The 27,537-nt window shown below is 55.9% G+C and overlaps 1 protein-coding gene across 3 annotated transcripts in view; it reads left to right on the forward strand.

Moving 5' to 3' along the window:
- Positions 1–27,537, forward strand: part of LOC120234518 (myelin basic protein) — a 114,117-nt gene that overhangs the window by 83,614 nt on the left and 2,966 nt on the right. The window contains exons 5-9 of one of the 3 annotated variants that reach the window (XM_039236392.1): positions 1,054–1,131; positions 17,333–17,440; positions 20,202–20,237; positions 20,579–20,611; positions 23,319–23,429. In XM_039236392.1, coding sequence (XP_039092323.1) covers positions 1,054–1,131; positions 17,333–17,440; positions 20,202–20,237; positions 20,579–20,611; positions 23,319–23,429 — 366 coding nt within the window. The remainder of the gene's footprint in view (positions 1–1,053; positions 1,132–17,332; positions 17,441–20,201; positions 20,238–20,578; positions 20,612–23,318; positions 23,430–27,537) is intronic. The other 2 variants (XM_039236393.1, XM_039236394.1) reach the window with 2 other exon arrangements.

Genomic DNA, 27,537 nt, shown 5'->3' on the forward strand with positions numbered 1-27,537 from the left:
TTTATCTCTTGACCTCTGCAAGGCTCCTTCTTCCCCTCCCTCCTTCTCTCTCTATCAGCCCCTTTCTGTCTCTCTCTCTCTTTCTGTCTGTCTCTGTCTGTCTCTCTGTCTGTTGGTCACTCTCTCTCTGTCTTTCTCTCTACCAGCCTCTCTCTGTGTCTGTATCTGTCTTTCTCTCTCTCTCTCTCTCTCTCTCTACCTCTCCCTCATGCACACACCATTCTGCTGGGTACAAACAAGAGGACTTCTCTGCAGACCATTTGCCTTGGCCCCGTAGTAATACTGTCAAGCACACGACTCAAAATCTCATGACACGCAGGTACTATCTTCCAGTGAATAGAACAGGGAGAACACAACATTAGAGGCAAACGCTGCCTAGGAAAACTGATAGCAGTAGAGCTCAGAGTCAAGGCTGATCTGCAGCTCATGTCCAGGAATATTAAGTTAATATTAATATTAAGCTTCTCACCCTCAGCAGCAGGAGGAGGAATGTGAGAAAGCTTAACTCCACGTGGTTGCCTGGCCTGACTTTGACCACTGTGTTCCTCGTGGAACTACTTCCTGGCACACTGTGGCCCCCACCAGGCAAGCGTGGCCTCTACTGTAAATCCCACGCGGAAGCCACACAGCTGCTGTAACAGGGCGACGCCTCTACAAGTACCCGTCCCCATGCAGACTCGAAGTGCCCGTTACCGTGTCCCGTCGACCAGAAGGTGCTTCCTCCACCTGCTCCGCGCAGAACCTGCAGGTCTGGTGGCTTCAGCAACGAACATGGAGACACTTTGGTCACATAACTGAGTCTGGAGCCCCAGAACGTCTCCCTAAGTCTTTCCTCTTGTTCCTTTCTCTCTCTGCTGTCTCTTCCTTCCCCTTTGCCCTTGGCGGTCATCGTCCCTCACGCTCACGCCCTCACCGTCTGACCTCCATACCCACTAACCCTCCTCACCATGAGGGGCTTGCCGAGCCCAGCCAGGAGGGGCGTTGCTGGAGGACTCGGGGGCTTTGCCGCCGGTGCCACATGGACTCAATGGGCGCTCTGTGTCCCCCTGGCAGGTGCCCTGGCTCAAGCAGAGAAGGAGCCCTGTGCCCTCTCATGCCCGCAGCCAGCCCGGGCTGTGCAACACGTACCAGGTAAGACACGCGCCGCCCCTTCCAGGCCCCGCCCTCCGTCAGTGTGGGCCACGTCCAGCCACGCAGGTCGTGAATGTGTGGGGAAGTCACTTTTGCCAAAGTGAATGGGGCGGCTCCTTCGAAACCAGCGCCTAACGCACGTTGAGCCATCACTAGCTGAATTGGATTGTGGCGTGGCACGTGCCCGTGGGAAGTCTGGTGGCCGGAGTGCCTAGAGCCCACAGGCATGTCTGGATGGCAGGCGTGGAGGGCAGCGGGAGAGAGGAGGCCCTGTGTCAAGCGAGAGTCACACGGCTACTGCTCATGGGGGCGGCCAACGCACAGGCAGGCGGCCACAGGCCTACGCGCTCAGGTGGCAGCGGGCGCCGGGCCTGAGGTTCTAACGAGGGAAAAGCGGAAGGTGTGAAACCGCTGCCTGGAGAGAGGGACAGCTGTCCCCACACGCTGTGCAGAGGCCCCACCCGAAAGTGTCTGGAGCTGCGGCACCTCAGCTCCCGCTCCGCTCGCTCTGGAAAGGCCTCTCTCAGTGGCATCCAGGTCAAAGCCGATGCCCTCTCCAGGAGGCGCGTGCTCCTGGACACCCGGTGAAGCCGCCGGAGCGCCAAAGCCACAGCAGCGTGTGTGACGGGACAGCAGCGAGCCCCACCGCAGGGTGAGAAGCCCCAAGCTGGGCCGGCTTCTCCCCTCCCTTCACCCTGCAACCACCCGACACCACCCTGCCCTGTTCTCTCCTCCACGGGACAGTGGCCGTCAGAAGCAGACCGATCCACGGACGGGCGGAGACTGGCAGAACTGCCCGGATGTGAAGTAGAGAAGACAGTGCCGTGCTCCCCAGGCCGTGTTAAGAAACCTTCAATGGAATGTTGATTTTCCTCTTTTACAAAACTGCTGGGCAGGGAAGCAGAAATGCTCCTCTCCTCCACCTCCTCACTCCAGGCTGACTTCTGTGCGTGCATTAAAAAAACCTGACCGGAAAGAGAGAAACATTCTGCACAACAGTATCTTTGTGGGACGGCCCGTGGGCACGCCGTAAGATGCGCAGGACGCACGGCAGGCTGCTGGCCACAGGTCCCCTGATTTACCCGTTGTTGTTCATGCAGACCCCCGTCCGGTCCAAACAGGATTTGGGTTGGCTTTGGAGGACATACACGAGAAGTCTGTTCAAACCCAGAAAGTACCGGATAGCTGTGTACACACGTGTGTGGTGTCCGCATGCCTGCTAAGGGGCGGGGAGTCCAAGACAGAGCCTGAGCCAAAACCAAGGGCAGAGTCACCACACAGACCAAGCCTGTGGGTTTGGCAGCGTCATCACTGATGGCAGAAGCCCCTCGCAGGCTGAGCTCCAAGCGCCATCGCCTCGATGATCCAAGTGGTGGGTCCCCAGTGTGCAAAACTCTTTCCAAGAGGCGCTTCTGTATCAAGCGCACACGGAGGGCAGGGGTGGGGGGGGCTGGCCTGAGGACCCCAGAGCCCCCCTTCTGCAGCAGGGGGTCTGTTATCCACCTGGGGTTTTCTCTTTGAGCAAGAGCTTCCAATTACTTGGAATGTCTCCCTCCAGTAGTTTGGGATTCTTGATTTCAAGAACGTGGCGTGGTTAGTGAGGACAGGTTTGAAGGCCCCACCGCGGGGAAGGTGTGCGAGGGCTGCGCTGCCTGGTTTCAGAATACACTTGTCCACAAATCTGTGCCCAGGAGCACCTGGAACCGGCTCACGGAGGGAAGGGAAGCCGCAGGACGAAACTGCAGTATGAACAGCTGACTCCCAGCACGCAGAAGCCAAGCGCCTTCCCTCCCCTGTGGTTCGGAAACCCCAGCAGGGTCGATGAGCACTGCCGAGCAGTCATCTGTGCCCTGACCTTCCAGAATAGTCTTCTTCTCTCTGTCCTGGTCGGTCTCTTGGCCTCTCTGCAAATACACCAGGAAAGATAGGAAAGACTAAGAAAACCACTATGAAATCGAGGGGACCCATCAGAGGGCAGATCGGTCCCAGCGCTGCCCCTGGCCTTCAAGTGCCAGTCCCCACCCGGAGCTCTTTGATTCCAGGAGACTCAACATCTGTCCATCCTCGGAATACAGAGCTCGATGTTCCCAGGGATGAAGCGTGTGCGTTGTGGGAGGTACAAGCTGGTGAGGAGGCGTCATGTGCGGACCCAAAAGCAAGTTGGAAAGGCGAGAATTCCGAGAGAAACAGGGAGCAAACGGATGGAGGGGGTTCCTTAGGAAAAGAGGCAAATCATTTTCTCTCGGCTGCTCTGCACAGCCGGCCCCTCCCCCTGCACAGGGTCCCCGTCTCGGCATCACCGTGTGAAGCAAGGACCTGTGGATGGAAACGGGTGGGAGTCAGCCAGAGCCGGAGGGCGCCGTGGCTGTGCCAAGCCTTTCTCCTGACACCGGGGCCCCACGGCCAGCCCTCGGCGTGTGGCCCCCACGTGGGCCCAGGGGACGAGCGAGGGGCAGCGAGGGGACGGCACACGCTCTAGCTCCTGTCCCCTCGGCCTCGCTGGCTGGAGAGGGTGAGGGGTGACGACCACACACACCGGAGTCTAAGGAACCAAAAAAGCTCGTCCTGTGGGAAAGCAGTGAGTGTAAATCAGACACGTGGGCTGCGGGTCCTGTGCTGCTCGAGAAAACGAGGGCAAACGCGCTGCCCCAGCCCCCGGCGCACGTAGGTCCGTGAGCCCCGTCCCTCGGCCACACGACTCCTGAGCTGCCCGGGAGGGACATGCGGTGGCCCCAACAGCCGCAGCCCCAACCCCCCCACCCCCCGCCACTCACCGGCTCTGGGCTCGGGTTCACTGGGTTGCTGCTCTCAGACCCCAGTTTCTCGACCATAAAATAAAAATGTCAGACGACAATGGCCCATGTTCCTTTGAGGACGACGGTGCGGCTGTGTTCGGGGACGTCTGTAACTGCACGCGGTGACTCCCGTCTTGCTGATGCGGCAGCGATCCGGGCACCAGCTCCTGTGCAGGCGGCTTGTCAGAGCTCCCTCTGCGCAGGAGAGACGAAACCTCGTCACCCACCAGAGAGGCCTCCAGACCCACTCACGGGGCCACCCTGGGGTTGCCGGAGTCACATTTCCTCATCGTTGCTGGAAAACGGCTCTGACAGACTTTACTGATTATGAAGGCTGCCGCCTGGACGGACGCTGGAGATCTAGCCGTGGAGACCGGACCCACCGGGCCCTGGGGTGAGCGAGCCGACCGCCTGGCCGTCCCGGCCCCGAAGCCGGGCCCTTGGGCCATCCTGCCCGTCACAGCCGCACAGGGCCCACGGCCCTTACCGGCTGGAGAACTTGCTGAAACCCGCCTTTTCCTTCCAAAGAAAACCCCCGACCCCACGGCCCCGAACCTGCCTGGGCGAGGACGCAGCGGGGCTCCGGGCCGAGGAGAGACTTCGAGGAGATGGCTTTGGTTTACATCCCAGCAGAAGTGAGCCCCACATCCCTGCCAGGAAGAGTCTTCCCTGCACGCTGGGCACACGAGGCCCTTCCAAGTGTGCGTGTGCAAGGGAGGAGCCTCGGAGCGGTGCGGGCCGTGCTGCTCCCCCGCTTCAGAGGAGCCAGCAGGGGCGCCTCAGAAACCCAGGTCAAGCCGGACTCCAATTCCGCTCATCGTAGCTGCCAGGCGTGTGGATCAGCGTGTGTCCGCCGGGAAGGCCGGCCGTGTCTTCCTCCGCGAGCTGTCCCTGGCTCCCTGCGGCAAGGGGGGCGGGGGCTGCCTGTGACAGGTGGGGGGACACGCTGGTCACTGCAGACGTGCTCCCACGCAGGCTCCTCACTAAAGGGGCCCATGAAGGCCAAGTGCACCAGCTCGCTGGTGGAAGACAGAGCCCAGCTGGGCGAGCTGCCCGGCGGCAAACCCTCCACTGTTTCTCCCCCATTTGAGAGCCGCTTCCTGCCCCGCGGGTGCCTCTTGTCCACCTCCGTTGCCCTCCCCTCCAAGGCGCCCACTTCCCAGGATGAGGGCATTGAGCACCAGGCATTGGGGCTATGACACTAGGCTGCCCGCATCTTTCTGCGCCCAGGGTGACAGCCTCAGGCTAGCGTTTCAGTTTATTTCCCGGAGATCCTGGTTCTGGCTTCGGCACCTCACCGCCTTCAAAGGGAGGCAGAACCGTCCCCGCGGGGGAGGCGGGCGGGAGGCAGTTTCCCACAGCCTCACTTTCTGCTGAAGGCAAAGCTCTTGACCTTGGAGCCGATCCCTCCGATCAGGGAAAAAGCAACAGTCCCTCCTGAACGCCAGGAAAGCACCAAGCCAACGAGCCACTACTGCCAGCAGCCTGCACGGGCCGACGCTCTCATTTCCCATTGTCCGTGGAGAAGGCCACGTCACAACTGTCACCAGGTAACCTAGAATTTCCATCTAAATCAAAGGTCTGCCTGTAAAGTTGTCCAGAAATAGAGAAAAATCAGCCGTTGTCACTGCACAGCTTTCTCTAAAGAAGCCACGACTTTAATTAAACTCACTTGAGTCAACAATTCAGGAGCAAACATATTCTTAAACTTGCACAGAGCAACTTGCACGTATCATTTGGACAGAAAAGAGCACTCTGCAGTTTATGAAATCTAAAATGTCTTTACTTTGCCAAAAAAAAAAAGAATGAAAACAAACTCTAACCCTATCTCCTGAGGCACATCAGAAGTCTGAGCAAAATGACTTCATTGCTTCCTCTGGAAAACATACATAAACAAAGCTAGGAGCTCGACCCAAAGGCTGTAGGAGAACCTCGTGTCCGCCGGTGGTTTCTGGGAACACCCGGGGGCCGTGGGAGCCTGGGGTGTGTGGGTCAGAACCCTGAGGGCTCTACCCCACACACCAGGACCCACTCTGGAAGCGATGGAGGCCACATCTCAAACACCTCATGGTCAGACCTGTCATTTTATCCCCAAACATGTGCCCCTTGGTGCACATGTTGGATTTAATGACACTCACCTTGGATCAGCACCTTGATGACACTTAACTGGATCAGCATCTGGGCCAGAGGCGACAGTGGGGGCAGGAAGATGCCACAGTCCCTGCCTCCCCAAGGTCTACAGGACAGGCGGGCCAGATGGGCCAGTTTCACGGTAGAAAATAGGTGTGGCCGGCCAGGTGTACGGAAGAGTCTTGGATAGAAGGGAGGAAGCTGTTCATGCACAGACTCTTTCAGGAAGTCCTCAAGGAGGATGACCATTTAGACAAGATTGTTTGCAGACATAGAGGGTTTGGAGAAGCCCTGGGAGAGTGTGAAGGGGCAGAGAAAGTATCTGGGTGAACTCTGTTCACAGCTCGTAAATACAAAGACTATCGTACACAAGATCATATTTGGACTTACTGCCACTTTCACAAGATGTGTCGCTCCCACGTCTTGCTCAGGCGTCGGCCACTTAGGAAAATAATGACGCTGTTCAGTCCATGGAGCCACAAGGGGGAAGTAGATTAACCACGTGGCTCCCTGGATCTGAGTTTTTCGAGACTGCCACAAATCAAAGATTTCTCTGGGGGTAAAAAGCAAAATGCAAACTCCTTTACTCCCTCCCTCTCAAGACGCCTGGGGAAACCCTCTGAACGAACGGTAGGTGTCCTCACTGCCGCGCGTGGGGACAGGCAGTGTTCTTCCTTGTCCACCCTGTCGATGACTCGAGCAAGTGTCCAAGACAGGTTTGTTGGTTGCATGGCTGGTTGGTTGGCTGGTTTCAGCCACATGAACTAAACAGAATGACGCAGATGATGCCGTCATTCGCTTGGAGCCATAACTTCCCCAGGGACAGTGGGGGCGGACTGGCTTCTGGCTTTCAGTACAGAGAACAGCATCGTCTATAATGATAACCAGGCTGAAACACCCACCTCGTTACCTGGATTTACACTCCTTGTACCCAACCGCCACGTTTGCCAAAATAAGTAGGAAATAATTTTGGAGGGAAGAGTGGAGGACACGAGTCCCCAGTCCTCTGGGCATTAACTGACACTGCTAACTGACCCATCAACACACATTAATTCTCCCTTCTATACGAGAACCTTTTCATTTCTAGCCCATCACACCTTCACAACTTAACATAAGGTAAGTCTCCTAACTTAGATACAAATAAACAAAATAAACCAACAGTTTTTAAAAAATCCATTCCCCTTCCTTCCCGTTCCCTTTGGCGTCCGGCCAGCCCAGGAGGAGTGTTGGGTCTGGAGCCACGACCCCAGGGGTGCGTGTGCCCTGACCCCGACTCCAAGCTAGGGACTGGCCGGCATGCACCTTTTCCGCTTGGGTACCGTCGTCACACCTGTTAAATGAAGTTGGTTTGTCCCACAAACAACAAGGGTGAACGTAAGAATTATACACCCTGTATTTTAAAAGCAAGTAGAATCACTTTCTTTATTCCCTTTGTAAATTGAATCCTTCGGGGACACGCGGAGAAACCCCTGCAGCTCGGGTGACTTACGTAATGAGGAAAGTGCCAGTCGGAACAGCGTCCCTGCCGTTATGGTCACTGGACGTCAGGGGCCATAGCACAGAGTGAGGCCGCCGCATGGGGTCTCCGGTGGCCTCAGGCTTCTCTGCACAGACCCAGTGAGCCCGCTGATGGACCAGACGGGGAGCACGTCAGAGGTCTCTGCACCAGCCGGGGGTTGACGGGGAGAGGGAGCCCGGTGTGAGGAGCACTGAGCTCATATCTTCCTTTGTCATGTAGGAAAGATGGAGCAGGTATGAGCCACACGCACGAGCAGATACACACTGGGGTCAAAGGACCAACGTCCCCCGAACTAGCACACGGGAGAGTAAAAAGTGGAGGAACCGAATGTAGTGTTGGTTAAAGTATGTGATTGAAGGAAGCGGGACCACACGTAATGATATTTAAAAGATGGTCTAATATTGTCACGTATCCCAAGTCGTCACATCGTTGTGACCCCTCTTAACCTTTAGGGACGGGGGGCTGGATGCACCAGGAGGGGAGGTGTGGGCTGTAAAACAGCAGAAAGAACAGACCCTAACACGGGCTCCTCATCTACCACCTGACTAATCGAAGCTCTTGGTCTACACTTGGGCGATCTCCTAGCCGTCTGCATTTGTGCACGTGTATCCCATGATCTGTCCCTACTGTTTGGCTCCCCTGTGGGCTCGTGCAATACCGTCTGTCCCGAAGAGGAAGGCCAGCCCTGAGAGGCCCAGCCCGGGCTGTGGGAGGGGAGGGAACAGTCTCCGTGGGCTGTGCCTCACGCAACAGGGAGCAGCACGCAGGTGCATCTCGGCGCCAGGCCCCGTGAGCACTGAGCACACAGCCAGCCAAGAGACTCGGATTCACTGTGATTTCATTCAGTGAAAGCCTTTAAATTCCTCTCTCAGAAAAGAAAGAACCAGAACTTTTGTCCCCTAACCACAAAACCCCCGGCACAGTGAATATCAATGTTTTCAAGATACAGCATTTTCTTCTGAGAGGGAATGACCCCATCAGTTTGTCTCTAGTCGAGTGCAAATGCAAATGCGGTATAGACGAATGTCCCCTCCATAATTTCAGAAATGCGACGCTGTATTCGAAGCAATGAATCTTTACCCAATCTGATGACCACTGATCTTCAGATGTGTCCGGTTGAAACCAATCCCCGTTATTACTTGTCAGTTTAAGAACCCCCAGCTCCCTGGCAAATTGGAAAACAGTTAAGAATCCCTTCCTGAGCTCTGGATGGGGAACACGGAAGTGGCCTGGAAGCCAGTACACGGGCTCCCCCTGCTGGTGACCGACAGTACCCCAAGTGGAGGGGAAATGATGCTTCTTTTTCAAAAGCAGCACCATGACATAGGTTCATGGAAAAAGCAGTTTACCCCCCAAATTAATGAAATGGTTGCTCTTTGTCCCCTGGCTTCCCCTTGCTTCCTTCCATGGTGTTTAAAGCTTCTCAGCATGATGTTATTTGCCGTCAAGGAGTTGTTGTTTTGTTAATCATGATGCAAAAAAGAGTAACAATAACGTCCGTAATATTGTGCGTTGTGAGACCGTGTGCCAAGGACCTGGACGAGGCTGTTTAGGCGCGTTAAGCCAGGTCTGGACATAGTTTCACCAAATTGAGAAACAAAGGTCTTCCTTGAGTGGTAGAATTTCTTCTACAACCTTTCAAATTTTGACTTCTTTATATAACGAGTATGCGTTATTTTTCTCATTAGCCGAAAAGCTTTCGTTAGGAAACAAATCATGTTCTTCAAATTTCGCTTGTCCAAAATGTTCAGCGGCAGTGGCACATGTTTCGGAGGTACATATTGAGATGGCCGAGACTCGGGTGTAGACCTGGGGATGTGGGGTGGGGCTCCATCTCTGCTCCCCTTCTCTGCTCTCAGCCGATGGGGAGCCACTGCCCTGCCCCTCATCTGCGGCCTGCGGCCCACCTTCGAATGCCCCCCTGTGCCCCCTAATCTTCTGCAGAGGAAATGAACTCCCAGCAATGGGTACACATGGGCGAGGACACACCGGTCTGGACAAATAACCATAAAGTGTTAACAATTTTGCCTCTTTTTTTTTCAATCTTAGCGAACACAAAAGTGATTCATTAGAGAATTACTGTGTGTCTTAAAAACTAAGTGACAGACTGCTCCTCCGTTAGGGAGCCTGGTCCAGTGGGCCTCCCGGCCGGGGACACTAACCGCCACGGCCACTCGCAGGGCAGAGGCTGAGGACCAAAGAGGCACTGAGGGAGGAAACCAGACAAGTGGCTGGCCCGAGACCCCGAGGGTTTCTGTAGGGGACGCTCCACGGCCACTGCTTGGCCCAAGCCCTTCACGGCCCTTGCCCAGCCTCGCCCCAGCTGGACCTCGGGGCGAAGGGCCGCCCTCGCGTCCCAGGGACCTGCCCCTCTTTACTGCAGACACAGCATCCTCGCCCTCCATCCTGTCTGAGCAAATATGTCCCCTTGTTCACGGAGGGCCGAGAAAAGGTGAAGCACCCGCTCCCCCAAACTAACCTATAACGGATAACCAAACCCCACTATCTTTCAAGTGACTCCGCGGGCCTTCCCGGGGCTCCGGCTGCTGTCTAGACAAAGGCCGCCGTGCTCCGACCACCACCTGACCGTTGGCCCCAGAGACGTCCTGCGCGTGCCTGACCGGCCACATCCCGGTAGCCAGAGCAGGGCCTCGAGGGCTTTAACCTCACAGCCCAGACAGCCCTCCAGTCACGGGGGGGCCCCTCGTCCCAGCAGAGCCCACCAGCCTTCACATGGCATCTGTGTCACCGTGTGTCCCCTTCGCTAGCTCAGACTCACTGCCAGGCAGCTGTACTTCCCGCTGTCGAGGAGGGAGAGTCAGGGTCTGGGCATCCCTTCTGCCAGTTGTCAGAGGCCACGGAAATGTGGCCAGACCACATCAGCACCGCCAGATCTGGTCGGACAGGGACTCGGCACCGTGGCCAAAAGGTGGGAGCCACCCAAGTGGGTGGCTTCAGCAGACGAACAGATAAACGAAATGTGGGGGGTCCGTGTGATGCAGTGTTGTCCAGCCTTGAAGGTTTAGGAAGGAAATTCTGCCCCAGCTACAAGGTTTGAGGGCGTGACGCCGAGTGACAGAAGCCAGACAGCAGGGTAATCCAATGAGATACAGAGAACAGTGGGGGCAGGGAGGAGAGGCGGGGGGCCAGGCGCTGGGCGGGCACAAGGACTTAGTGTCTAGCGAGTGCGGGGCTCAGTCTGGGCAGGTGACCGTGCTCTGCGGGTGGATGGTGTCACGGTCCCACAGCAGCGTGAACTTACCTAACGCCACAGAAGTACACCCTCGGAACTGGCAAAGATGGCAAATCTCACATCTGTTTTACCACAAGTAAAGACTTACCTAAAGGGTGGCGCAGACACAGTGCGCACCTTGCGCCCCCGCCACGGCGTAGGGGCACCGTCACCGTGACAGCCAGGGTGTGTTTCTCAGCCTTTCTTCCCGTGCTCACCACAGCTCTTTAGTTCATGACCCTCCCTCCTAAGACAGGTCTAGAATGTTAGCAAATGCCTGAGATAGAAACCTCCCTGGAGGATGATTATCCTTCCTTGGCTGCTCTCCAGGGGCCGGGGCGTAATGTTCTAGAAGGGAAAACTCTCCGTGCGTCTCCACCCCGCCCTGCCTGCTTCTCATGTGAGCAGATTGGAGGCCGAGCGCACGTCACGGCTTGATCACACCACACAGGCCTTGGTGTCAGGGCCTCCCGATCCCTGTGGGGTGCTCTCTACCAAGGCCAGGGCAGAAAGAGCGGTCCTTTGTCCGATTTATAGTTGCGGACCTCCACTCTTAGTCTGGGGGTCGCCTGCAGGTTTTCCCTCTTTCCAAAACACAGTTAAGATCGGGCTGGAGAGATAAGATGCTGATGGAGAGAGAACAGTCTGACGGCACGTGAGGTCTCACAGCCTCGCGGGACCGTGTTGTTCAGAAAATGGACACATTTGGAAGGTGCGGGCTTTCTAAGCCAGGGTGACTGTGGGAGCGAGAGCTCAGACACGGGAATGGGATGCTGCACGAGGAGGGAAGGCCAGACTCTGGGACCAGGTGTCCAGCGAGGAGGTGCAGGTGATGATAGAATGTGTCGTCATCAACCCCAGGCTTGGTAATGACGGCCCAGCCAGATGGCTCTCCTCCGGCTTAGGTATTAACCCACAGTGACCCTTGTTGGCTGCGTACAGTTCTGCGAATTTTCACGCAGGTGGACTTTTGTGTAAGCACCCCAGGACAGTCCCTACCGCACCCCCATAGTACCCGTGCCACACCCGTCCCCTCCCCATCCCAGCCCTGGGAACTGCCGCCCCCCTCACCTCACTGTGGTTTAATTGTTAGAAGAATGTCACATAAATGAGATCACACAGAAGGCAATCTTTTTTAGAATGGCTTCTTTTGCTCGGCACCGCACCTCATGGACACCTCCAAGATGTACGTATCCGAGTTTGTTCTGCTTTGTTGAGTGGCGTTTCCCCTGTATAGATGCACCATTTTGTTTATGCTTTCTCCTGCTGATGAACATTTGGGTTGTTTGCAGATTTAGGGATTATGAATTAAGCTGCTAAGAAACATTCGTGAACATAGTTTTTATGAACGTAAGTTTGCAGTTAAGATTTTTAAAATATAATTTATTGTTAAATTGGCTTCCATACAACACCCAGTGCTCATCCCAACGAGTGCCCTCCTCAGTGCCCATCACCCACTTTCCCCATCCTTCCTCTCCATGTGGCTTGTCAATGTTTTCTCTAGCCTGTAGTTGAGAGTCACTTATGGTTTGCCTCCCTCCCTCTCTGTAGCTTTTTTCCCCTTCCCCTCCCCCATGGTCTTCCGTTAAGTTTCTCGAGATCCACATATGAATACAAACATATGGTAACTGTCTTTCTCTGCCTGACTTATTTCACTTGGCATAATACCCTCGAGTTCCATCCACATTGCTGCAAATGGCAGAATTTCATTCTTTCTCGCTGCCAAGTAGTATTCCATCGTATATATAAACCACATCTTCTTGATCCATTCATCAGTTGATGGACATTTGGACTCTTCCCATAATTTGGCTATTGTTGAGAGTGCTGCTGTGAACATTGGGGTACATGTGCCCCTATGCATCAGCACTCCTGTATCCTTTGGGTAAATTCCTAGCAGTGCTATTGCTGGGTCATAGGGGAGTTCTAGTGTTAATTTTTTGAGGAAGCAGTTAAGATTTAAATTACTTTTTCCTCTCAAAAAATTGGTGATCAATATATCCATTAGAAAAAAAATCACTTCCAAAAATTTTTTATTCTTTCTACCATTCAAAGCAGCAAGTAGGATTACAAGATCAAATGGGAAGTAGATGGTTAACTTTATAAGAAACTGCCAAATGTTTTACAGAGTGACTGCGCCATTTTGCATTCTTAGCAGCAACACAAGACAATTCCAGTTGTTCTGTCCGTATCCCTACCAACACTTTGTGTTGTCAGTACTTTTAATTCTACCCTTTGTAATATGTGTGCAGCAGTATCTCCCATGGCTTTGATTTGGATTTTCCTAATGGCTAATGATGTTGAGTATCTTTTCACATGCTTATCAGCCCTCCACCCATCCTGTTTCCTGAGTGTCAATTCTGTATTTTGTACATTATTTTTAACTTCATCATTTTTTTAAACCATTGAATCTGGAGAACACTTTACATATTCTGGTTTCAAGTCCTTTGTCAGATGTGTGGCTTGCCAGTGTTTTCTCCAGCCTGTAGCATGACTTTTCATTCTCTGAATGGTGTCTTTTGCAAAACAAAAGTCCTAAATTTTGATCAAGTCCAATTTATCGACTTCTTCTTTTATGGGCTGTTCTTTGGGTGTCGGGTCTAAGAACTATGTTTTCTTCTAAAAATTTTATAGGTTCACATTACAGATAAAGATCCAGAATCCATTTTGAGTTGATTTTTGAGATAATCCACTTTGAGTTATAAGGTGTGATTTGGGGTTGAGGTTCATTTTGGGGGGTATGGAGAAGCTGTTGCCCCAATAACATTTTGTTGAAAAGATGGCCTTTTCTCCATTGAATGGTCTTTGCACCTTTCTCAAAAATTAGCTGATCATATTTGGGTGGGCCTATTTCTGGATGCAGTAGTGTTTTATTGATGTATGTGTCTCTCTCTCCTCTAACACCACACTTCCTTGATTACTATTACTGTATAGAAATCTTAAAATTAAGTGATATCCCTCCTCAAACATTATTCTTCTTTTCCACAATTGTTTGGCTTTTTTGGTTCCTTTGCATTTCTGTATAGCTTTAGAAACTGTTTGCATATATATATAAACAAAACCCTGCTGGGACTCTGACTGGAAGTTCATTAAAAGCAACTTGGGGAGAATTGACATCTTTACCATGTTGATCCTTCCCATCCATGAATATGGTACATCTCCCTGCTCAGTCAAGTCTTCTTTGCTTTCTCCACCAGCCTTTCCTGGTGTTTACCATAGAGAGCCTATACTTGTTTTCCTAGATTTGTACTTAATGTTTTGTTTCTTTGATGCTATTACACATGGTAGTGTTTTCAAATTTTCCTCTTTACGTTAACTGTTCTTTGCTTTAGTATATAGAAATATGATTGGCTAAGAGTCATTTTAGTATCAGGCCATTAAAAATATAACAATATAGTTGTAACTGTGTGACTACTTTAGATTACTTGTGCAGCTAACAATTTACAGCCAAGGGTCCAAGTCAAGTCTGCACTCAGCCAGTCTTCACTGGACATCTAACCAAAGAAGTGTGTGATTCCCAGGCCATCCTTCTATTTACTTAAGATCAATTCTTTGTGTGAGGCTTTGTATTAAAAGTGATCTAAGTAGTCTGCATGTTAATCCAACACACAGTTAATGCATATTGCATGCTTAGGTCTGTGCTGAGGGTTGTAAATATACCAACTACCTTTTCCATGAACGGCTCCAACCCCTGATTTTGTAGCTCCAAGAGCTAAAATGTAATAAACCAACTTCATGTGTTCCTTTAAATTACTTTTCCCTCAAAAGATTGGTGACCAATATATTCATTGTAAAAATCATAAAACACATAATTTTTCTTTTAGCATTCAAAGGAGATGTGCATAATTCACAGGAGAAACATTATAATCTACGTAATACTTCCTTAGCCATCTCCCAATATGACTAAGTTTTAATAATATGAGGTCTGCATAATATGACTTAACATTCACTTCTGTAAAAACTTCTACATAAAGTTTAAGACATTTCCCTGGTTTAATCACTGGGTAGGTGAGTTCAAAGGTGCATGATGCTTCTGTGAGTCAATATCCAGTGAGCAGCATGTAGACAAATGGTATAGAAACGCCAAGGAGAGAGCAGGTGTACTGAATTTCGGGCTGATTTAATTATTTCAGACCATGAGGAAGGTATCTCATAAACAACCACGGGCAGACATATTGTAAGGAAGACATTTTCTTAAAGTTTCCTGGCTCATCTGGTGCTTTTTAATTGCTATTTTTACACTCCCCTTTTCACCGGAGGATGATACATGGGTTGACGCGCTGACCGAATGTGATTGGCGGATGAGGTCAGACGGTTGAAACCTGGGTGGAGGACGAGGAGAGGAGCAGCAGCAGGTGTTTGCTGTGTCAGCACAGGGCAGGAGGGGGCGAGGCTCGGAGGGTCCACTCGCTGGAGCGCCCCCCGGGCTCTCTCCCTGCTGCTCTCGGCTTGAGGCTGAGGGCCTGTGGTCCCTGCGCCTGCCTCCCTGACCTGCCCCCCCCCCCCCCGTGCTCCCGCATGGGTGTGCGCAGGTGAGTCCTGGGAGCCGGGTCAGCCTCTGGCACCGCACCCTGGGGAGACCGTGAATGAGCAGCGTGGGCGGCAGAGGCCCCTGGGAGTGCCACGGGGGCGGGAGCCTGCTCCACACAGGAGCCCCCGGAGAGTGATGGGGGCGGGGCTAGGGAAGGGCGCGCAGGAGGCAGGAAGCCCTGGGACCACCCAGGAAGCACAGCCCATCCCAAGGAGAGGCGTGGCCTCGGCGCTGGGGGCGTGGCCAGCTGCAGGAGGGGCCAGGGCCCCCGCCACGTGCCTTGTGGGGGCCAGGGGCATTCGTGCAGGACTGGGGCACAAGCCCTCACCTGTGCCCCCTCGGTGTGGGACACAGCCGGGGGGGGAGGGGGGGCATAAAGTCAGGGGGCCTGGACCCTGCCTCCCACCGGGACTGGACAGGACTTGGGGTTTGAGGGGTGAGCGCGGCACGGAAATCCCAGGGAGGCAGGAACCGACGTGACTGGAACAGCCAGGTTCACGGCCAGGGTCACAGGCAGGGTCACAGGCGTGTCTGGCTGCCGAGGGACGACTCGGGAGGAGCTCGCCCTTGTTGTAATGCCCAGAGTGGGGGAGGGGAAGGGATGCAAGGGATGTGAGAGGACACTTCCAGGACGCGTTCATCGAGGCCAGCGTGACTGCGGGGTTTCAGAGTGGGTGGCCTGAGGAGGGCAGGGGCATCTGGGCACGGCCACAGGCGTCCCCAGCCAGGCGCGAGGCGGTGCCCCGTCACTGCAGCCACACGGGCCGGGGGCAGCTGTCACCGCCCGCAGGGGCCCAGTCAAAGGCATTAAACTGTGCACGTCCTTGTGGACAGTGTCTCCTAAGGTGTCAGCTCGCACACATGCACAGAGCTGACCAGGGTGGCCCCCAGGGACGCCAGCACATTGAACTGATTCGCTTTAACGGAAATCCCTGTCGCGGTGCGATGCTGGGCGGCCCTAGAGGAGCCCCTGGGACCTTCTCCGCCCCGCGCTTGGCCCCGCGCGAGCGGGAGGAGAGCCGAGTCGCCCTGAGCTCTCAGGGGCCCTGCCTCGCCTCCCTGGGCTGTCGTGCTTGTAAGGCTCCTTCTCACCCGGATGCTGGTGGATGTGCCTGTGTCTCCTGCTGGTGGGCATGCGGGGGGCCCTGGAGGCTGCTGCTCAGTGGACCCCACTCTCCCCCCCTACCCTGTGGGTGTCCCTATCTGGTGTCACCCCTGCAGCACTTGCTGAGCAGGGAAGCACTGGGCACGGCTCCCCACGGCCCTTCCCTCTGCTCAGACGTGGACACGGTCGTCCCAAACTGGGCAGGGGCTGGTGCCCGGTGACCTGACACACTGATGTTGAGAAACAGATGCTCTTTCACGCGGTGCAACCACCCCGGGGCCATGACGGGTTGTCATCTGCTGTGAGGGTTGTTTTATCCAAGGTTCCAGAGCGTTTTCCTTTGTCCACACCAGAAGCCGGGCAATAAACGCTTTCCCTCCCTGCCGGCGGCCTCACCCTCAGGCTCCGTCCCCTGCCCTGTGCGGTGTGCATGTGGCCTCTGGGAGCCAGACACGGGCTCTGTGATGGAGACGCTCCCAGCACATTGCAGCTTGACACTGGGGGCTCCTGGTCCCCTGCCTGCCCCAGGGGCGTGTCCTGTGATGTCGGCCACTTCCCAGCGTGAGGTCCTGATCTAAACAGAATCCTTGGGTGCTGGGGGGCTCAGTCGGTTGAGCGTCAGACTTCGGCTCAGGTCTAGATCTCATGGCTTGTGGGTTTGAGCCCCACTTTGGGCTCTATGCTGACAGCTCAGAGCCTGGAACCTGCTTCAGATTCTGTCTCCCTTTCTGCCTCTCTTTGTCTCTGTCTCTGTCTCTCTCTTAAAAATAAAGTAAAAAAAAAACATTAAAAAAATTTTGAACAGAATCTAGATCCCCGGAGGAGAGGCAGCTTTGCCAGGGGGCTAGAACAGAGGTGGGAGCTGGCCTGAGGTCACTGCACTCTCTTTCAGGACGGACATCACGCGGCGAGGACTGCCCACTATGGCTCCCTGCCCCAGAAGTCACAGCACGGCCGGCCCCAAGACGAAAACCCCGTAGTGCACTTCTTCAAGAACATTGTAAGTGCCTCCTTCACACCGTGAGCCACAGTGGGCAGCGGGTGCCTGGCCACTGGGGATCTGAGTATATCCCCAGATGACCTTGAGCTCTAATCCACCTAATCCATGGGGGACATGAGTATATCCCCAGATGACCCTGAGCTCTGATCTATGGGGGACATGAATATATCCCCAAATGACACTGATCTCTAATCTATGGGAGGCCTGAATACGTCCCCAAAGGACACTGATCTCTAGTCTATGGGAGGTATGAGTATATCCCCAATGATCCTGAGCTCTAATCCACCTAATCCATGGGGGATCTGAGTATATCTCCAGATGACACTGAGCTCTAATCCATGAGGGATCTGAGTATATCCCCAGATGATGCTGAGTTCTAATCCACAGGGGAGCTGTGTATATCCCCAGATGATGCTGAGCTCTAATCCATGGGGGGAGGGGTCTGATTATATCCCCAGAGGATCCTGAGCTCTAATCCATGGGGGGTATGAGTATATCCCCAGAGGACCCTAAGCTCTAATCCACAGGGGAGCTGAGTATATCCCCCGATGACCTTGAGCTCTAATCCACCTAATCATGGGAGACATGAGTATATCCCCAGATGACTCTGAGCTCTGATCTATGGGGGACATGAGTATATCCTCAGATGACACCGGTCTCTAATCTATGGGTGATGTGAGTATATCCCCAGATGACCCTGAGCTCTAATCTAGGGGGGATATGAGTATATCTGCAAAGGACACTGATCTCTAATCTATGGGGGGTATGAGTATATCCCCAGATGACCCTGAGCTCTAATCTAGGGGGGACATGAGTATATCTGCAAAGGACACTGATCTCTAATCTATGGGGGACATGAGTATATCCCCCAAATGACACTGATTTCTAATCTATGGGAGGTATGAGTATATCCCCAATGATCCTGAGCTCTAATCCACCTAATCCATGGGGGGTCTGAGTATATCCCCAGATGATGCTGAGCTCTAATCCACAGGGGAGCTGAGTATATCCCCAGATGACTCTGAGCTCTAATCCACAGGGGAGTTGAGTATATCCCCAGATGATACTGAGCTCTAATCCATGGGAGGGGGGGGGCTGATTATATCCCCAGAGGACCCTGAGCTCTAATCCATGGGAGTTATGAGTATATCCCCAGAGGACACTGAGCTCTGATCCACCAGGGATATGAGTGTATCCCCGGTGATGCCTTCTTCCTCCTCAGGGTTAGGTCGGCCATGAGAGTTCAGCCTTGGCGCCTGGTCACAAGGTGCAAGCTGTTTCTGCCACTCCCTGAATCTTGTGTTCTAGCACGGAGCCCACTCCTCTTGGGGCCACAGTACTATGAGATGCTTGGTCCGAAAACAGGCTTTGCCCGACTATGGAGACAAAAAGACTAAAGGGATAAAAAGATGAGTGGCTGTCAGAGTCAGGGGCAGGAGAGATGGACAGGCGGTCATAAATAGGAGCAGTGTGGACAGGAGACAGTTTGCAGGCTCTGTCATTTCTGTGTGTTGTTTCTAGCCACCTGATACTGCTCAAAAATGTTTTAAGAGTTTATCATTTTTAAAAAATTTTTAATGTTTATATTTGAGAGAGAAAGAGAGAGCGAGCGCGCGCGGATGGGGGAGGGGCAGCGAGAGAGGAAGACACAGAATCCAAAGCAGGCTCCAGGCTCTGAGCTGTCAACACGGAGCCAGCACGGGGCTCGAACCCATGAACTGTGAGATCATGACCTGAGCTGAAGGCAGACATATAACTGACTGAGCCACTCAGTCACCCCAAGATTGTGTTATTTTTTTTACTTTTTTAATGTTTTATTTATTTCTGAGAGACAGTGTGAGCAAGGGAAGGTCAAAGAGAGAAGAAGATACAGAATCGGAAACAGGCTTCAGGCTCTGAGCTGTCAGCACAGAGCCCGACGTGGGGCTCGAACCCACGAACTATGAGATCATGACCTGAGCTGAAGTCGGACGCTTAACTGACTGAGCCACCCAGGTGCCCCAAGATTGTGTTATTTTTTTTTTAATATTTTTATTTATTTCTAGGAGAGAGAGAGAGAGACAGCATGAGCAGGGGAGGGTCAGAGAGAGAGGGAGTCACAGACTGAAACAGGCTCCAGGCTCTGAGCTGGCAGTCAGCACAGAGCCCGACGCGGGGCTCGAACCCACAAACCGTGAGATCATGACCTAAGTGAAAGTCAGACACTTAACCGACTAAGCCACCCAAGCGCCCCAAGATTGTGTTATTTTTAAATAACCTCCACACCCAACACGGGGCTCGACCGCACAGACATCCTTGTTGAGTGTCCGGCCGACTGAGCCAGGCAGGCGCCCCTAACAAACAGAGACTTGAAAATAAAAGCAAAACAACAAACGTCTCACCATGACCGTGACCTTTGTGCAGCAGGCACTCTAAGATGGTATTTTTTAGGAGGCACAGACCTGCGAGCGCACCTCCTGAAGCCCTGAATCGCGGGGGACGCTTGACCCCCCACCTGGAGAAGGACCATGAGGCAGCCAGGCTCCCGTGTCCACTGCTGCAGGGGTGTGCCTGAGCGCGCAGCGGGAGGGTGGCTCCTGCCTGCGGGGCGTTCAGGCTCCTGCTCTCTGACATTGAACTAGGCCAGGAAGGGGGACCGGGCAGACAGCGGGTGACCTCTTAGACCCCAGGACCCCCGCGGATGGGAGCCCCTCGGGAGCAGGGAGGTGAGGACGGGGAGGGAGAGGCCGGTGCCCGCTCACCCGTCTGTGTGTGTTTGTAGGTGACGCCGCGCACACCTCCTCCATCCCAAGGAAAGGTAAGACCTCCACGTGTTGTCATTAATCGTCACTGTCTATAGGCCTCCCCGGAAACCCCTAAACGAACCCGAAAGAGAGCTGGACTCACAGCTTCATTCCGGAAGGTCTACCACGCGGTCCCGGCTGGAACAGGCCGAGGGGCTGCTGGTTACAGGCTGCTGCTGGCCCCCCACGCACTCCCCTCCCCACCCTGTTCCCAGACCCTCCCCAGCCCCCCACCGGAAGTGGCACATGTCCTTACACCTGTTCACGATCCTGATTGTGCTTCTCGTTTATCAAAAGACTTTATTTTTTCCTGCCTTGATCACAATGTCACTGTTTCTCTCTCTTCCTCACACAGGGGCGAGGACTGTCCCTCAGCAGATTTAGCTGGGTAGGTGACACCTGCGTGTCCCCGCGTCTCCCTGTCCTTTCTGCTCCTCACAGCCACCGGCTCCTGTGACCTGACTGTTCCTTGGCCCGACGGTCCCCTTTCTTCCCTGTCAGGCCCTCCGGCCCAGCCATCAGGGGGCCACCTGCTTCTCCCAGGGGAACCCGGCACTGGGTCTGAGCCGCACCCCGGTGGAGCAGCTCCGAGCTGGAGGGGACCCCCACTTCCTTCCGGCACAAGGGCCCGCGCAGCGCTGGCCGAGGGAGGCCCCGCGGCCAGCCCTTCGGTTACACACTCACAACCACCCCACTGACCACGAGATTTGGGGTTTGACTCTGGCGTGGGAACAGCCGCAGCTTAGATACCAAGCCATCCAGGGAAAGTCCGCTGGGGAGACGCCGGGGGGCGTGGCGTCTGCGCCTTAGCCTACGGGCGTCTTCCACCCACACCCGCAGGCTCCCGCAGCAGTCACGGCGAGGCAGAGCCCTTAGGTGACGAAAGTCGTGATCTTCGGAATAGGACGGAAGAAGAGCCACTAACCAGGCCAGAAATCCTGCCCATCGGGGAAGCACATCCTGATTCCCTAGTACAGAGCCCGCCTCCACTGGCTGCATAATTAAGAAGCATCATAGAAACAAATGAATACGTTTTAAAAGAAAGACGAGAAAGGAAGGAGGAAAGAACGACAGTGCGGGGAGGGAGCGAGGCGGCGGGCGAGGCCCGCAGAGGGGGTTCCAGGCGGCCCCTGCGTTGGCCCAATGCATTCTCACGCTGAACGACACGCAGATGTTGGCTGGAACGTTTTACAGGACAGAGTTGAGCCTTTCCCTAAGCTACCCAGTTGCCAAAAGGCGACTTAGGTTAGGACCCTCCACGGGCTGGCCCTCGCGGCCAACTAACGAGTGACTTTCTGTGCCAGCAGGAGGCAGAGACGCCGCTGAAGTGAACTCTGGTTCCCATAACCCCTCGGGCGGCCTCCCCACTTTCTAGGGTGGCCTCCTGGGCGCTGTGAGACATCGGGGAGCGTGCGGGCCGGGCAAGAGGGCCTCCTCCCTGGGGTGCGCCCAGCCCCCGGGCCCAGCAGCCGGCCACAGGGCCCTTGGCTTCCCCCTAACGTTTATTCAGTTTCCCTTTTTTCCAAAGCGAGTCCTGCTCCGCATTTCCGTCGCCCGTTTGTCTGCTTTCTCGCTGCAGGAGCGTCTTCCCGTTTGGAGTTTCTGAACGTCCCCCGCTCTTCTTCTAAACAATGTTGACTGTTTCTTGGCAAATTCTAGGTTGTCCAAAGATGTGAGTGACCAAGAATTTGAAAGGAGGAAAAGCCAAGCAGATTGTTAGTCTGAAAACCTTTGCTTGAATTCTGTTCTCAGAAGGTTACAGAGCGGCAGAGAGGCGGTCGGGACGGGAGGGTTTCGCGCGGGGGTGCGAGGCCTGGGTTTCCGCCGCATCACGTGTCCGCGTCATGTGCCCGCCTCACGTGGCCGCCTCACGTGCCCGCGCCGGGCCTGCGCGTGCGCGGAAGCGTCTGGGCCCCGGGCCGCCCTCCCTGCGGCCGGCGGCAGGGCCCCTGAGGCAAGGCCTGGAGCGCTTGGCTTCCCGCCCCTTCCCGCCCGCGCCCTTCGGGAAGGTGAGAGGTCTGTAGGGAGGCGCGGGGGCGCCGTTACAAGGCGGTGTTGCTCTGTTGACTAGACGCTTAGGGGCAGAGCGCGGAGCGTCCCGCGTCCTGTCGGCACAGCCGGTGGCATCTCGGAGCCTGACCGCTGAGGACGGATCCGGGGGCAGACGGCGGCCTTACGCCGAGACCCGACGGCCGGCCTGGCCCCCGTGGGGCGCCGCCCCGCAGTGTGTGCACAGCCCAGCCCCTCGGTCACAGGGGCACGGCGTGCGTACGCGTCAGCGACCGTCTGCCGTTGTCGCGTGCCACACGCCCGGGGGTGCGGGTGAGGGCGCTGGTGGCAGGGGTTGGCCTCTCCGGTAATGACAGCAAGCACGCGGCCCTCGGGCTCTGTTCCCAGAGCAGAGCCTACTAAGCAGCCCGTGAGGAGGGGCCGTTTGATCCCCATTTCATAGAAGAGGAGACAGAGGCCCAGAGAGGGTTGACGCTTGCCCGAGGTCGCACAGCCAGGGAGCGGAGAGCTGAGGCCGGCCAGGCTGCGTCCTGGTGCCCGGCTTGCTGGCCGGCCCAGATCGCAGGGCCCCCGGGCGGACTGTGGTGCTGGGGCCACACATCGGTGCTGGGGCACCAAGCCGTGGCCGGGGAGGTGCTTCCGAAGGATGCGAATCTGCCTTTGCGCTTTAGAAAAGTCTGAGCCGCAGAATTTTGCCGAGTGCTAAGCGCAGAGCTCTGTACCCTCCGGGCCCCTAGCAGGAGGCGCAGGTGTGAGGGGTCTGCACGAAGAAGCAGGCAGGGACCCCCCCCCCCGCACCCGGGATCGGCGCCGGGCCTCCCTCGCCTCCCCCCCGGAGAAGTGAGCGCCCCCGGACCGCCTCCTGCAGGTGCGGGGACACAGCCGCTCTCCTGAAAGCCGCCCGGGGTGAGGAAGGGACGGCTGCCGGAGGAAGGGGTCTGGTCTGGCAGTGAGAGCGCTTGGGTGAGCGCCTCCTGACACCCCGGGGCGGGGGCGGGGCGGGGGCTGCCTCGAGGAGGGGGTGTCTGGTGCTGCCCCCCCCCCCCCCCCCCGCCCCGCCCTGAGAGCTGCCCGGTCTGTTGCAGGGAGCCGAGGGGCAGAAGCCGGGATTCGGCTACGGAGGCAGAGCTGCAGCCCACAAGGGATTCAAGGGGGCACACGACGCCCAGGGCACGCTCTCCAGAATCTTCAAACTGGTAACGTAGCCCTTCTTGATGTCAGGGGTGCACGGAGTGGGGGGCGGGGGCGGCCTGCAGCCCCCCCCGTGGGGTGAGCTCGCCAGGCTGCCCGGTGCGGCAGGCCTTCTCCAGGCTTCTGTGGGCAAGGCCTGAGCTGGGCTGTGTCCCCCCCGGGGGCCCGAGGACACGCAGAGGGGACCACATGCCCAGGGGAAGGAGTAGAAGCCGGGTGGCCAGAGGGGAGGTCGCTGGATCAGGCGGGGACCTGCAGAGGCCACACGGGGGTCACCCCACTGGCTGATCTGGACACTGCAGTCACTGGGGCCACTGTCTGCTAGCTCGTGCGCTCAGCAAGGCCCACACACCAGGGCGGGACTTGAGAAGACAGAGTAAGGACAGCGGGCGGTCAGAGAGCCCCGCGGCCGACCGTTCTGGGCCCTGACCCAGAGCCCACCTGCCTCCGGGTGTCAGGAGGGGCCTGTCTGGCCTCCGTCATTCCCGGCCCTGTCGTGGCCTCCAGGGCTTATGGTCACGTCCCAGGCTCACTGTCAGTCCCGGAAGGCAGGAAGAGCACCGTGGGAACAGGCTGAAACGGCCTGGGGGCTGGACGACCGAGGGCCTGTGGCACGCAACCCTCCTGACGGCAGCCGCTGTCTCTGCGGGTGGGCAACCAGTCTGTGTCCCCAGGAGCTGCTCCCAGCAGGCCATGAGCCCAGCCCGGATGCGCCCCGAGTCAGGGGCCCAAGGCTGCCCAGGCGTCCATCCATCCGTCCGAGATGGTGCAATGCTCCTTGGACTGGGGGCTCACTGGGCATCGCCATGTGCCGTTGGGGCTGTCAGAGCTGTCCCCACACACAGGACCCATGGCCTCACAGAGGAGCGTGTTGCGTGATGGGGACGGAGAAAGTGTGCTACAGGGAAGAGGCAAGGCAGGGCCTATGGGGGGCTGTGCATGGCTCCAGGGAGGGAGCCCCACGAGGCTGAGGAGCTGGACTCACCCGGGGGACTCCCCCCACAGAGGGCCCTCTGAGCTCGCAAGGGCTTTGTCACCCGGGTAACATAACACCTACAACTTAGGTGTCCACATTGCCAGGCCAGCCGTGCGTGTCTGGCAGAGACCCCAGAAACGGGGCTGGGGTGTCCGCAGCCACCCGTACAAGGCCTGGGCAGCAGAGCCAGCACTTGAGGGCCTGGAGCTGGGAGGGGAGAGGGACGGCCCCAGCGGGGACACATCGCTCCTTCCAGCGGCGCAGGACAGTCCCCAGGCTGGCTGAAGGCTCCAGGGAGCACCATTCCCTGCGTCCACGTGCTCACATACTCTCCTTAGGGGGACGACGGGAGCTGCCGCTTCCTCTTACTCCAAACCCACACAAGGCCATCCCCTTGCTTGGTGTCTGGGGAGCCAGTTCTGAAGAACAACCGGCCGCAAGTACTCACAGGCGGCCCCGTCAACCCCTTTTCCACCTGGAAGAAATGGGATCAGGAAGACAGCTGCCCGCACATGAAAGCCGGGGCTCCTGTGCCACAGCAGGAAAGGCACCAGAAAAGGCCTATAACCCCACGACGCCCACAGCTCCCTGTCGAGAGAACGACAAATGGTGAAAGGTTTCATTTTTATCTTTCTTGGGTGAGAGACCAGCTTTGCTGCAGAAAATGGAAGACGCGGTTCCGGAAATCCGAGGTGGGGGGCGGGTAGTCAGGGACTGGTTCCCGGTCACCAGCCCCGGAGCACCTGCTCTGTCCCCACTCGTCCTTGGTGTCCGGGCGTCACAGACAAAGGCGTCCTGGGCTCTTATCCCACGTGACAGCGTCTTCCCCTTGGGTCTTGGAGCCCGCGGTCACCTTCCAGGGGAGGCCTGCATTTCCATGGAAACTGCACGTTTCAGGGGTTCTTGTCGCCAGTGAGAACAGGAGCGTCTGCTTCTCTCCACCTGTCCCCAGACCATCCGCTGGGGTCACAGGAGACCGCACAATTTAACGCTAAAAGGCTCTGCCATACATGGCTTGTTGGCACGGCCCTGAGAAACTGGGCGGCTGAAAGGTGGGACTGCGCCTCCTGTGAGCTCCGGGTTAGCGCTGGTTCGGGCTCCGTCTCCGCCAGCCAAGCACGAGGCCCCTTAACCCAAATCACCATCGATATGTGGCCCCTGACCTGTGAGTGTGCCGACCAGGCTAGTACCACACCGAGGTTTTAGGATGCGTGGTGGGATAATTTGTTCTGTCCCTCAAGTAGCTGTGGGGGGGTCACGCGAGTGGTGTGTCCAGTGGCCGGGACGCGGGGTGGGAGCAGCCCCGTGAGCATGTGCATGTGGAATCCCCTCCCCCGGCGGGTCTAGATTCGGCAGGTGCTGGACCCACACAGAGGTGAGGGGAAGGGGGCTGTGGTTGAGGAAGGTCAGTCCTATCCCGGAAGAGGCTTCAATCTGTGAAGTGAGTGGCCACCAGCTGACTTGCTAACTCATCTGAGTAAAGTGCAGGCAGCGTCTTCTCTGCAGGGTCAATGCTAAAGCAGGTCTGAGGGAGAAGACAAACTCTATCCTGCATGGTCAAGTAGCTGAGGTCCTCATGATGCCCTTGCTCAATTCTGAAGTGCAGTGACAAGATGGTGAGGCCGGGAACCCCATGGAGGCTCCGGTACAAACCTAGGGCACATCTGGGATAGCAGCGCTTCCTAGTGAGCCGGAACCTGACCAGGCACGCACTCGCCTGCGTCTAGATTGCCTGAGATATCCAGGCCGTCCCTGCCCCCCCCCCAAAGGGTCCTGCCCCAGAGCGTCCCTCGTCAGAGCCCAGATGTGCACAGTTGTAAGGCTTCGGCTTCCCCTCGTTGGGATGTATTTCCTGTGTTCCCCTGCATGGCGGCTGTTAATCCCACTGATGGAACGGCCAGATGACAGGGAAGGCCAGGCCCACCTGGGGACTGTCTAGGGACTGTGCTTGTGTTCCTTGGTCACCATGCAAACCTGGTCACTAGCCCCGCGAGACGCCCCGTTTCTGTCCTGCACATTTATGGTTTGCGACTAACACAAGCGTGTGAGGCCCACTTGGGCTTTATAGGCTCAACACTTTCCTGAAATTCTTTTCGTACAAAGTGGTTTAGAAATTTCTATAGAGACCAAGGGAAACATCAACTTTCAATTCATATGGTTTTAATCAGACTTTATGCCACGAAATATTCGCTACCCGGCTGACCATGGTCATATGTGGCCAGATGAGCCGACACTGCGGTTACAGTAGGTTAAAAACAGTCCAGAATCAAGAAGGGGCTGAGGAGGTGGGTGGGGATGGCGGAGACTGCACGGTGCTTAACGTGGTGCTGTGTCCTTCCTGGTTGGTTGGAAACTGGGTGGAGGGCACTGCCTTTCTCCCGATCTTTAGGAAACTGCATCGAAATAGAATTGGACTTTCCTGTTTCCAAATATGTAGCTGAAACAGTTTCCTGCACTGGGGGCAAGCAGGAGAGAATGTAGGACCTTTTCCTATTCCTTCCCAGCCCACAACTCAGCTTCGGACCTGCCTCCTCCTGGGGAGGCCAGCCTCCTCCTAGTGAGGCCAGCTTCCTCCACCCAGCTGAGCCCAGGGCTGACCAAGCACTCAACACCAGGCATTTTCAAATGTGCTAGCAACTCAACAGAGAAGAAAGTAAGTGTGAAACCCACACGGCAGAGGTGATGGCTGTAAACCTGATTCCGCCTTTGGCTCACTGACTTTGGAGAAGTAACTCAGCTTCTCTGTGCTTTGCCTCCTCCAACTGTAAAACAGGGAAGCCAAGAATTCCTCCCCCCACCCCCACCCCGGGTTTGGCTTTCTCTTTCCTAAGAGGAGACAGATATGATGGATTTTGGTCACAGTGGACACCCCATAAGTTGTAGGTACAATAATAGAAGATAAAACCAAATGTCCGTCATTGTCTCCATCTCAAAAGGAGCCACCAGGGAGTGAAGATGGGGCCTCACGTAAGGTGTCCTGCGGAGGGTGTGGGGAACTCGGGCCATCCGGGCACAGACGTCCTTTGCGGTGGTTCTGCCGCTCTCCAGGACTGAGCCACACTCTCCAGAGATGCCCGCCCGTGAACCTCCTGGGAGTTTAGAAAGCAGTGAGGCCCGTGCACACTTGTTCTGGCCCC

Source organism: Hyaena hyaena, unplaced genomic scaffold (genome assembly GCF_003009895.1).
Source record: "Hyaena hyaena isolate Hyena2069 unplaced genomic scaffold, ASM300989v1 scaffold_110, whole genome shotgun sequence".
NCBI classification, from domain to species: domain Eukaryota; kingdom Metazoa; phylum Chordata; class Mammalia; order Carnivora; family Hyaenidae; genus Hyaena; species Hyaena hyaena.